The 12,590-nt window shown below is 41.3% G+C and overlaps 1 protein-coding gene across 1 annotated transcript in view; it reads right to left on the bottom strand.

The window, feature by feature from the left end:
• LOC137334698 (dedicator of cytokinesis protein 4-like) overlaps positions 1 to 12,590 on the bottom strand; it is a 329,737-nt gene that overhangs the window by 203,654 nt on the left and 113,493 nt on the right. Inside the window, exon 7 of the mRNA XM_067999572.1 lies at positions 2,828 to 2,912. Coding sequence (XP_067855673.1) covers positions 2,828 to 2,912 — 85 coding nt within the window. The remainder of the gene's footprint in view (positions 1 to 2,827; positions 2,913 to 12,590) is intronic.

Genomic DNA, 12,590 nt, shown 5'->3' with positions numbered 1-12,590 from the left:
ATAAATGAAAATGTCAATACTTATGTCCCAATTGCTCTTGTGGAGGTAAAACTCCACCTCTTCTGGCCTCTCACAGCTCGAGATTAATAATGCATGAAAGTAAGACAAAAGCTACCTTCTGGAATCTGGATACACTGGGGTCAGGGAGACCTATTTCAGCCGTAGCTTTATACATATACAGAGTACAATATTATTTGATATTTATACACTGAACAAGATGCCCCTATCAAGTTTACAGTGACAGTACCATGGAATTTGTCACAGACTGAGATAGTTGAAGGCTGTGCCACTGAGGACAAAACAGAAGAGGTGGGGATGTAAGGGAGATTAGACAGTAGAGGGCTGGCACAATGGGGCAGAGGAGGTTGTAGAAGTAGAGAGGAGCGAGGCCATCGAGGAATTTGTAACTGAGGATGAGGATCTTGATGCAGTTGGGGGGGGGAATGGGAGGTAATGGAAGATGGCAAAAGACAGGCTATAGGGGAGTGGGATTTTATGCCAGGGACTGCTCAGAATGCTGACAGAGAACTTCGAAGAAATCTGGAGGCAAAAACAGCAATGGATGAGGTTTCTCTGCAGCAGCAGGCGTGAGGTATGGACAGAAAGAGATAATATTGTGGAGATGGAAATTTGCAATCTTATTCATGGAAAGGTTATAGGGATTTTGGGTTTGAAGCTCAGCTCAGGACCAAATAGGACAAAGAGGTCATACACCAATTAAAAGAGAGAAATACTCTTAATTTTTATTTGAATTAAGTGCTTTGTTGAGGTCGGGGTAGGGACACAGCCTTTGTAGAAATGCTGTGTTCCTACCTCTACGTGCAAACAATGATTTTGTGAATCATCACTGAAATAATCTTTTTGTAGTGTTGGTCAGGAGAAGAGAACAGTAATTAAATGAAGCATCATAAATAGTACCACATTCTGTATTAAGGAACACTTTTACCATTCAGTTTAGATAGTGATGCAGCAACTGGGACTCAACAATAAAATTAAACAATCATTTCTGCAAAACAAAAAGTCAAATTACATGACATACAAAAACAGACTGGTGTTTTTCTTTCATTAACAGATGAGCAGGTCAGGACTGCCTGTGTAGATTAATCAGTTTGTTGAGAGGTGCTGTCTGCTTTTCTGCACCAAACCCAAATCTATTCTGATAAGGATAGTTAAATGATTTTATTCCAGGATTACCATTGCAACAGAACTATCCATCATGACAGACTATCACGATCTTCTAAAGTGTTGAAACATTGACATTTTAATTCAGAAACCATATGCTTCAAAATTGTGTTGCTAAGAAGACAATGGGTTGATATCCACTCATGGCAGATGGAGTTGATTAAACGTGCTATTTAAAATTAAATTTTATGCCCTGGTTATAGAAAACCCTTGCGCAAATCACGGTACATTAAGTGTACCCTTTTTTCGACATGACAGATATAGAGCATGGGGACTGTGGGGTGGGGGGGGGGGGGGGTGGGGTTTTGAAGCTCAAGGTGCCAGGTTTCCCGAACCCTGGAGAACCTGGGTGGCAGCAGTTAAATTTAAATCAGGTGCCCAATTGCACTGTGGGAGCCTGATTTAAATTTGATAATGAAGTGTCCCGCCTCTCCAAAACAAAGCACACGCACAGCTCGCAACCCGCCACTGTAAAAACGGCAATGGGCACGTGTGCAGCGGGTTGGAGAGGTATTCCCTGTTTTTTAGGGTTTAAGCCCCCCCCGATATCCTCCCACCTGTTGTGGGGGAGGGGGTTAATTTCGAGGGCAATGGCTTCATTCTTCCCAAAGCTGATCTAGGGAGGTTATAACTCATTCAAAGACTTGAAGTTGGAAAAGCAATCTCAGACTGTAGCTGTAATATAAGTTAGGGTCAATAGGATCTCCTAGTTTTGATTGCCTAATAAGTCGGAGAGGAATTTTTCCAGATTTTTTCCCCCCTAATTGGCCTGGGGTTTTTAATCTGTTTTTTCGCCTCTCCCAGGAGATTTCATGGCTCCGGGTGGATAGAGAGAGCATATATTGTGATGCATGAGGCATCATGACTGTATGGGACAGGCTAGATGCAACAGCTGGTCTTTTCCTATCCGACATTTTCGCACATTCGTAGGAGAGGGCCCAAGGATAGGCCTACGAGGAACTCTCCAGATATGTGCGGGGAGGGGAGGGGAGGGAAGGGAAGGGAAGGGAAGCCGAGCCATTGCTTGAAATGCACTGGCCACATTCAAACAGGTCGGAATGGAACCATGTAAAGACAACTCCATACAGCTTCTGTACCCATCATGGCTCCTACCTGACAACGCTGTAGCTACTTTAGAGGATAGAACTAGGTTACATCATATGGATAGGAATTTATGGCCTCATAAAACTAGCAAAAGAATTCTCTCCCACAGCCTGGAGCAGAGTTCCACCCCTAGAGGAACAACAGCATTAGGCAGGACCCGGAAGTGGTGCTGATTTGCATCTTTTCTCATGAAAGTTATAGATCCTGAAATTCCCAGTCGAGCGTGACTTCCGACCACTCACTCCCCTGAAACTAACCCTGTCAGACATTGCAGAGCAACAGGGAGAGGTCAAAGGGAGACAGCACTAATTTCCAAGGCACAGTCTACAGTCTTAAAATTTAAAAATATGGTAAAAATATTTTTAAAGTAATTTTAAAATCCTTACAGGTAATGTAAAAATACTTAGAAAATAAATTAAAGGAAGTTAAAACTTAACAAGTGATACCCCTTGTACAATGTCACATATCACTACTTTCTGCTTCAAATTAAGATTGTTACATAGCAGGATAATAAGTGTAAAGCTTATTAGTAGATGCTCACCAATTTGTACAGTTCTGTAACACTGATGTCATCAGGATCCACCATACTGAATTCTTTCCTTGGAACCAGGTCCAGACCCAGCTGTCTATTTAGGAAGATAAAAAGACATGTGATAAATGATTCCAATCTTTCAAATACTTTAAAAACAAACATACACCATCAGATAATTCCTCAGTCCATAGTTACAGAATTCATAGCACCATACCAGACTGTTGTAACACTCATTCTGAAACAACAACTTTCGTTTATATAGCACCTTTAATGTAGCAAAATGTCCCGAGGCACTTCACAGGAATGTAATCAGACAAAAATTGATACCCAAGGAGGAGACATTAGGACAGGTAACCAAAAGCTTGGTCAAAGTTGTAGTTTTTTAGTGTCTTAAAGGAGGAGAGGTGGAGACGCAAAGAAGTTTACGATGGCAATTCCAGAGCTGGGAGCCTAGACAGCTGAAGGCACGGCCGCCAATGGTGGGGTGAAGGAAATCGGGAATGCACAAGAGGCCAGAGTTGGAGGAACACAGAGGTCTCGGAGGGCTGTAGGAGGTTACAGAGATAGGGAGGGGCGAGGCCACAGAGGGATTTGAACAAGGGGATGAGAATTTTCAAATTGAAATGTTGCTGGACCTGGAGCCAATGTAGGTCAGCGAGCACTGTGCTGATGGCTGAATGGGACTTGGTGTGGGTTAGGATACGGGCAGCAGAGTTTTGGATGAGCTTAAGTTTAGAGGGTAGAAGATAGAGGCCAGCTAGGAAAGAACTAGAATAGAGTCTGGAGGTAACAGAAGCTTGGATGAGGATTTCATCAGCAGATGGGTCGAGGCAGGAGCAGAGACAGGCGACATTACGGAGGGGGAAGCAGATGGTCTTTGTAATGAAGAGGATGTGGAGTGGGAAGCTCAGCTCAGGATCAAATAGGATGTCGAGGTTGTGAACAGTCTGGTTCAGCCTGAGACAGTGTCGAGGGAGGGGGTTGGAATCGATGGCCAGGGAACGGAGAAGACAATGGCTTCAATCTTCACAATGTTTAATTGGAGGAAATTTCAGCTCATTCAGGACTTGATGTCAGACAAGCAGATAAATATGCATATAAACGCAGGCTGCTCAATTTTGAAAAAGGAGATAGCATTATTGGCAATTCCGAAATGGCAGACCTGACTGGAAGCCTTTCTGCATGTAGGTTATTAAGCCGCAGGGCGACGTGAACAGCAGCAGTATTAATCTGGTGTCAGGTCCCGGTGTGAATTACAATAGTGCCAAACCAAGTGGTTTTAGATCCATTCATAAAGAGCATCGCACACCACTTACAATTTGCACCAGCTGCATTATAACTCCAATCTGATGTGAAACTGCAATTCAAATATGCCCATGTGACCTGTTCAACTGTCTTGTGTACTTCTAAAACTCTGAATGAATATCTTTAATGTTTGGAGAGAACAGATGCTCTGGCCTACACTATTAACATTATAAAGTAACAGTGAGGAAGCATAAAACTCTATTGTCACTGATCAGCCTTAGGTCATTCTACAGTGTAACAAGGGTCGTTGAAGGTTGCAGATACCAGTATCAGGTTAGTGGCTGTATTACAACTGGAGCCTCAGTGAAGCTTTCCAAAAAAAATTTTTGACGTGGCAATTCTAAACTCTGCCATCTTGCCAACACAGCTTTAAGAACATTCAGTGCTTTCTATTTTTGGTTATATCGATCTGACAGCACTCAGCACTGAAACATAGTGCAGTCACTGGTCTGTCATTTTAAGGCTGATATAGTGGCTTTAATAAAATAATTGTACAGCTTGTTCAATCGCAGGGTTTGAATGCATCATTCATTGTTTACCAAGTGCCCAACCTATTACATATTCGACTGAAACACGATAGATGTTTGGTAGAATGGCATAGGTTTCACGTGGCTTGCAATCTTCCCTTACACATTGCCTGTAGGGAAGAAGTCTACATTCACTCTACCCATCCTCTTGATACATGACCAAGTTAGGAATATATGTATTAATGCAGATTCAGCCCACAAACTTACATGGATGAAACATTAAAAACAACAGCAAATGGTCCTGTTTAAATTTCTGAAATTCTGTCTGTAGTAACAATTAAAATAAAATTTTAGAATTGGCATGATATCAGGGATAGAAAACTACAGTTGTGAGAAGAGACTGGAGGCTCTCTTATTTCCACTGGAATGAAGAAAGCATGAAAGGAATTTGATTGCGGTTTTTAAGGTCATGAAACGTTTTGATAGAGAGGATAGGTAAAGGTTATTTCCTCCGGTTGGGGAGTTATTAACGAGCAATCAATTTAAAATTGTGACAAAGAGAATGAAAAAAGAGACATTACGAGAAATTGTTTTACACAGAGACTGACCGTGGAAAGTTTTGCCACAGAGAGTAGTTGAGGTAGAGACCACTGTTTCTTTTAAGGAAAGAGTAGATAAGAATTTGAAGCTGAGGAAGATACACGGCTTTGGGGAGAGTATGGGGCAGTGGGGTTAGTTTTGGATTGCTCTAGCCAAGAGTTGGTACAGACATGATGGGCCAAATGGTCTCTTTCTATGCTGTAAACATCTATGGTTCTATGGGTTTTCTAATGATCACATACCTCCGTAAGAAGCTAGCAAAAGCAACCAACAGCTGCAAAAAGATCTGACAAATCCCCAAAGTGGCTGGTTGCTTGAAAATACCCAAAAATATAGGCTGATATGTGAAGACAAGTTATTACACTGAAAGTGCACTGAGACACAGGCTGATTTTTGTCAGCAAAAGTTGACAAGTGGACATTACCAGAGAAATGTCAATGGTTGGCATATTCACTAACCCAGCATTCACAGCAATAGTGAAAGCCCTCTAAAACAATAGATTTAATAGAGAGCTTTTACTTGTGATTTGGATGCTGGGACAGCTCTGCCTCCACAGCTGTTTGTTGTTTTCTCTTGTTCTGTAGTGAGAGAAAATAGTCAGAAGGTCCAAGGTTCCATCTCCAGTGATGTCAGTTGATCCTAACCAGGATAACCATAGGGTCATTACACTTGATCTCTATTTCCCAGGGCTAGGGATGATTTATACTTCTGATCAATATTCAGCTGTCCCCAATGGAAAGTGGTCAATCTCTCTCCCCCTCTCTCACTCTAGATTTCCTTCCCTTCTCTCTCTCTTTCTTTTTCTGGCATTTCTCTTTTTTTCTTTTATTTCTCTCTTTCTATCCCTCTTTCTGCTGTTTCTCTCTCACTCTCTTGTAAGATTTTCTAATTAAAAACCATAATTGGAACAAGCAGTAATGGTGGCCATCAATTCCCAGCCCCAGTGAAATATTGCTATTCTGTTTGCATTAATTTTGGAATGGCTGGAGAATCACCAAAGACAGACAAGCAATGCAAATTACCACAAACACCGCATGAAATCGCTGAAAGATAAAAAGAGAAAAGAATACAGAGAACTTGCATTTATGTAGTACCTTTCACATCCTTAGGATGTCTCAAAGTGCTTCACAGCCAATGAATTACTTTTGAAATGTAGTCACTGTTGTTTAGGCAAACACAGCAGCAAATTTGTGCATAAGGATCCAGAAACATCAGTGAGATAAACACTGATCAATTTGCTTTGAGGGTGTTGGTTGAGGGTTAAATATAGGCCAGGACATGCTGAGGGCCCTGGTTTAATATCTCATTTGAAGGACAGGAACATTAACATTACAGCACTCCCTCAGTACTACACTGAAGCATCAGCCTCAATTATGCGCTGCAGCGAGACTTGAAATCGTAACCTCCTGACTCAGAAGTGACAGTACTACCAGTAGGCCAAGCTGACACTTCAACAAAAATAAGAAACTAACAGTAAAAAAAAAACTATTCAGAGCTGGTGCAAACTGTAGAATCCAAGGAACTGGGAGGTGAGATTGGAAAAGATCACAACTTCACTGAAACCAATCAGGAAGAACAAATGTGAAGATCAGCTCGGATTTGAGCTGAAATTTAGAATGTAGCTCTCCCCACCCAGATACTGAGTCCTTCATATTTGTTTGAAAGGAAAGAAACCATCTGATCATGAGCCCCTGTGTTGTGGGATTACCTCAGGGTATCACAGTAAGTTTGCTTCCTATACTGATTTTGCTGACCATCAATATGAAATGCTGATAATTAGCGTGGACATTAGCAGGAGAACACAAATTTAAAAGGACAACATTACACTCATGTTTGAATGAATTTTTGTCTTCTTTCCTTTCTAAAGTGCAAATACTCAGTAGCACTTTGATTTGGGGAAAGGGTCACAAGGGAGAAAAATGGGTTTACTAGCTATTACAATTGCATTGCCAATTGCAAAGGAAAAGGCTTCAAAAATATTTTCTACAGCTCACCTGAGGGTTGCAATACAAAAGTGAGTAAGTGATGAATCAGTTGTACAGAGCTTTGGTCAGACCCCATCTGGAGTACTGCATTTAGTTTTGGGCATCAAACCTCAGGAAAGATATACTTGCCTTGGAGGGGGTACAGTGCAAATTTGCCAGAACACCAGCAGGGCTTAAAGAGTTGAATTATGAGGATAGGTTACATAAACTTGTCTTGTATTCCCTGAAGTTTAAAAGGTTGAGGGGTGATCTAATTAAGGTGTTTAAAATGACAAAGAGTTTTGATAGGGTAGATACAGAGAAACTATTTCTTCTGGTGGGGGAATACAGAACAAGGGGGCATCATCTTAAAATTAGAGCTAAGCCATTTAGGAGTGGAATCAGGAAATCAGGGTAATGGAAATCTGGAACTCCCTTCCACCAAAACTCTGGGAAAATTGAATTTTTTGAGTCTGAAATTGGTAGATTTTTGTTAGGCAAGAGTATCAAGGGATATGGAGCAAAGGCGGGTAAATGGAGTTGAGGTACATGGTCTAACTGAATGGCGGAATAAGCTTGAGGAGCTGAATGGGCTACTTGTGTTCCTATATTCCTTTGTTTCCAAAAGTCTGTGCAGCCACTTTTTCCCTCCCCCACCAAATCAATCATTTCTAAAGTAGAAACTCACGTAAAGATAAACATGTGCCTCTTGGGACCCATTTCTCCCAAGGGAAATTCTCAAAAATCTAACATGCATGGTGAAACTGCAGTCCATACACCTTATTACAAAGTAACAGAATGTACAATGTTAATTGCCCAGAACGTAATGGAAAATAACATACACTGCCTACAGATAAAAGGAGAAGGGATTTGTTTCCAATTTTGAACACAACTCAAAAATTGGGGCCTAAACATTTTATCATCAATTTATACTAATTTCCTGCATCAATGAGTGTGTCAGCTGAACAGATTCAAAAAGGAAGCTTTAATGACATCAATGTATTGTCATTTATGAATAAGCTATTATCTTAATCAGCTTAGTGACAGAGTTCATTATGGAATGCCTTTGCTTTATTTTCTATGCTAAACATCATAGTTGTCAATTCATATTCATTTACCTTTGCAAACATGCCAACTGCAGTTCAGTGTTTGCGACTTAGCCTTCAGATGGTCAAAGCAAAATTTCTGCTGATAAAACTTAAGATATTGGACTTGCAAAATTGCCTCCAAGCCCAAAGTTATATCCAAGTCTAACGCTGATTTTACTTAAAGATTCAAAGGCAAAATCCTGTTGGCGTTTCTTTGTTCTTGAACAATTGCAACTAATAGGTTGAGTAACATAAATAGGAGTCCCCTGGTGGTTCAGCAAGTTTATCCAGTTAATATCTGAGCCATACGGACCAGGAAGGTCCGAGGTTCGATCTCAGTTGTGACAGCAGTAGATATACAGTTAGCCTCAATACCTCAAGGAGGGTGCAATCAGGCAATCACGTTCCCATTTCTTGTAGTTATTCAGTGGCTCCTGCTCGAAGTGTGCACCTATGAGCAGGGATTTTGGACAAAGATGGAATCAGGTGTGGCTGAGATATCCCAATGTTGAACAGCCTGCTGAAACTCACCATCGATGCTCACATATGAATAACCACCACTTGGGAGCTGTATCAGACTACAGTTTCACCCACGGGCTGAGATTTCAGTGACTGGATGGAGTCCAGAAATGCCAGGTGTCCACCGTGTTTAATTTCCACTCCAAATTCCGGTTTGGGGAAGGTGCAGGCGAGCCTTCCACTCACCCCCAAACTATTAGGGTGCGTCTGAGGGAGACACTGAGCTACCCCAGGAATTCTTCCACTTATGTCCCCAATGGAACTCTCACCAGCCAAGAGCTGTTCAGGGCCTAGTGAAGGCACCAAAAGGCGGCAAGTCAAAAGTACTCGATCTCAGAAGGGATTGATTATCTTTAGGAGAAGAAGATTAAAACACCTTTTTAAATCTTTGGCCCTTCCCAGAATTTGGGGTCTCTCTAACTGAACAGCTGTGTACTGCTCTAACATCTGCCAGTGGAACTGGGCGATACCTCTAAAGTGCTTTTACTGTCATGAACCAGGTGCCCAAATTATGTTAATGATCCCGAGATTTAAGACAGCGACTGCATGCTTTACTGTCGGCATGCGGGAATTCTGCTCCAGCGCACCTCTGCTGGTGGTGACAGGACTTTGGAATTTCAGGGCCCTTATCCATTGTTGAAAATAACTGACGTCTTAATTATCTGACCATTGAGAAGAAATCATTTGATCGTCAAATGGCCTGCTTTAACATTAAAGTGAGGACAACAATACAGCTGTGGAACAGCTTTGTAGTCCTGGCTACCTGCTTTGCATTGTTTCAAACTCACAGGAACTAACAGCGACATGTGAGGTCATCCAACATCTCAAACTCTCAGTCAGAAGCTAACGAATAGAGCAACAAGGATTTTGGACAATCTTGTTTTGAAACAGTTCATATAATATTGAATTCCAGTATTGTACTTTAGTATCTCGCTGCGTCTTACTGCTTTTGTGCATTATTCTATTAGTAAATAAATCTATTAGTTTTAGCCTGAACTTAATGATCCAACAGTGCAGTCTTAATCACCTTTCAGAGCTGACAAGAGAACATATTGCTCTCAGCTGATTTCACCCAATTTTTTGATCCAATTTCTGGAGGAAAAAAAATGACACTCAAAAATCAGTATTTACCTAAGCTCTGGAATTCCCTCCCTAAACCTCTCCACCTCTCTAAAACTAGAGGGCATAGTCGCAGAATAAGGGGTCGGCCATTTAAGACTGAGATGAGGAGGAATTTCTTCACTCAGAGGGTTGTGAATCTTTGGAATTCTCTACCCCAGAGGGCTGTGGATGCTGAGTCATTGAGTATATTCAAGACTGAGATTGATAGATTTTTGGACTCTAGGGGAATCAAGGACTATGGGGATCGGGCAGGAAAGTGGAGTTGAGGTTGAAGATCAGCCATGATCTGACTGAATGGCGGAACAGGCTCGAGGGGCCTTTTGGCCTACTCCTGCTCCTATTTATGTTCTTATGTTCTCTCTTCCTTTAAGATGCTCCTTCAAACCTACCCCTTTGACCAAGCTTTTGGTCACCTGTCCTAATACCACCTTATGTGGCTTGGTGTCATATTTTGTTTGATAAATCTCCTGTGATGCATCTTGGGACATTTTACTATGTTAAAAGTGCTATATAAATGCAAGTTGTTGTTTATTCCATGTAATCTCCAGTGCAGTGTGGCATAATTAAGGATTAATTATTAATCCCATGTCACTTTATCCTACTCATTACATACATATGGGTGAAGGTTTCAGTTCATAGGAGACTTGGTCTGCTTATGGAAATTGCCTTTCTGACATGAACACAAGTTAAAATCAGTGTGAGAAAACCAAATCTGTGATACAAAGATTCTGTTTTGTTTTTGACATGAATTAGTTTGTATTTGCTCTCAGCTGATTTCACCCAATTTTTTGATCCAATTTCTGGAGGAAAAAAAAATGAAACTCAAGAATAAGTATTTACCAGGTCAGGAACAAATTGGGAAGCAGAACTAGTTAACATCAGGTTTGGAAAAAGATTCGACAATTGCAGATTCCTAAAACATTCGTGTAACAAGCATTTTCACACTAGTGTGATGTTCTGACCTGTGTCAATGTGCCCTGTACTAGTCAAATACAGAGATGCAACAGACGGGCTCACCACAGCTTCTGGATTTCCAGCTAGGCCTTCTGTCAACCATTCCAGATATCAAGTGATCTTGACCTAAATGTCTAACACCTTTTCTGCAATTTAGATTTTAAGTGAAGGATATAAACATTTTTTTCTGTGAATCTCCAGGTATAAATGATTGTTGTAAAATGTGATATTTTAAACACTAGGTGCAGGTTTCATAGTTTGATTTTTAAAATGGACATGAATGGTTAGACTCTGTCTTAAAAATAAAAGATAATTCAATATCATTTTTTATGGTGTCAATCAGGACACATCGTTAGAGGATTTCATTTGGAGAAATTACTGAGCATGAAAGTGGAAAGGAGACAAATTAATAGCAGCAGAAGAATAATCATATCCATGACTGTGCTACCTCAGCTGTGTATATTAAGCTGCTCCACTCTCATTAGTTTCAGTAACCCTTTCCTCAACTTACCTGATATCATCACCTTGTTAAGTTTTTTTTTAAAAAGGCCAAAAAATACAAAAAAAGTCAAATTATTTTCTTTTCAAAAGAGGCACTGATGCCAATACTTCCTCTTCAAACACAGAGGGGGGAATGTTAACCCCCAGAACGGGTGGGAGAGGGGTGGGGGTGGGGGTTAAAATTCAAAAATGGGAAACCCGACCCCAACCCAGCCACTTCCGGTTATAATGGAGGCGGGTTGGGGGGCGGGTGACTAACCTGCTCTCCAGAGGCAGGTCCATAATTTAAATATTTCAATGAGGCTGCGTGCCTCAAATTTTAGGGCAGTTCTAAATTTCCTGGGGCTCGGGAAACCCGGCAGCTGAAGGGAGGCGAGAACCGCCAGATCCAGCAGGCATGTGCTTTTCTAGCACTGCTTGTGGGTGTAAGAAAATATTAACTAACCAAGAGAATACATGAGAGACAGACCTAGCCAGTGATGAGATTAAAAGCCCCACAAAGTAGAAAGATATTGACCCTTCTAACTTAATCAGACACTTAAAACAATAGAGATGCTGCAGTCCCTTAGGTCACTGCCTGGGTCAGCTATTTTGGAGAACCTTTGTTCTGCTTCTATTAAAACAACAGGAAAACTGCAAAGCTGCAGAACCTTAGGAAAACTGCTGTAATCAGCTATTTTGGAAGAATCTTTGCTCTGCTTCTGCAAATGCAGTAAGGGCAAAAGGGTAACCTTTGAACTGATTCCATGCATACCCTACCACTTTTATGCAGTTAAGAAGATAGAGGAACTGATATCATTGTATAGCCCCCCACCTGCAGATGGGTACATGCTGAAGTTCACATTCCTCAGGCAAATATAGGGTATATAAAGAGTGGCTTTTAGTCAGAAACCCTGCAGTCGGAGAAGGGAGTTAGACATATCCAGGGGATGTAAATGCTGGCTTCGGCCTAACCCCGTGTAACTCTCCGAGGAACAACTAGGAATGGGTCATCCGCGCCAGCTGTCCAGTTGCTAAACGGGTAATATCATGCTTGTTTAAGAATGTTAGTTACTGCTAATGATTGTTATATAAAATGATCAAACGCTGTCTGTGAACAATAAAAACCTCAATTCTCTAACCAATATGGTGTCAGTTCGGATTAATTGAAAGGAATCTCCAAACCGAATTCCAAAATGGGCCAGGAGGAGCAGAAGCAGGAGTGCCCCCGGCCCACCAAGCAAACCTGCTTCGCTCCGCGCAATCTGCCGAC

Source organism: Heptranchias perlo, chromosome 18 (assembly GCF_035084215.1).
Source record: "Heptranchias perlo isolate sHepPer1 chromosome 18, sHepPer1.hap1, whole genome shotgun sequence".
Taxonomy (NCBI): domain Eukaryota; kingdom Metazoa; phylum Chordata; class Chondrichthyes; order Hexanchiformes; family Hexanchidae; genus Heptranchias; species Heptranchias perlo.
The sequence above is the reverse complement of the archived record's forward strand: the minus strand, read 5'-3'. Positions and strand labels throughout refer to the sequence as shown.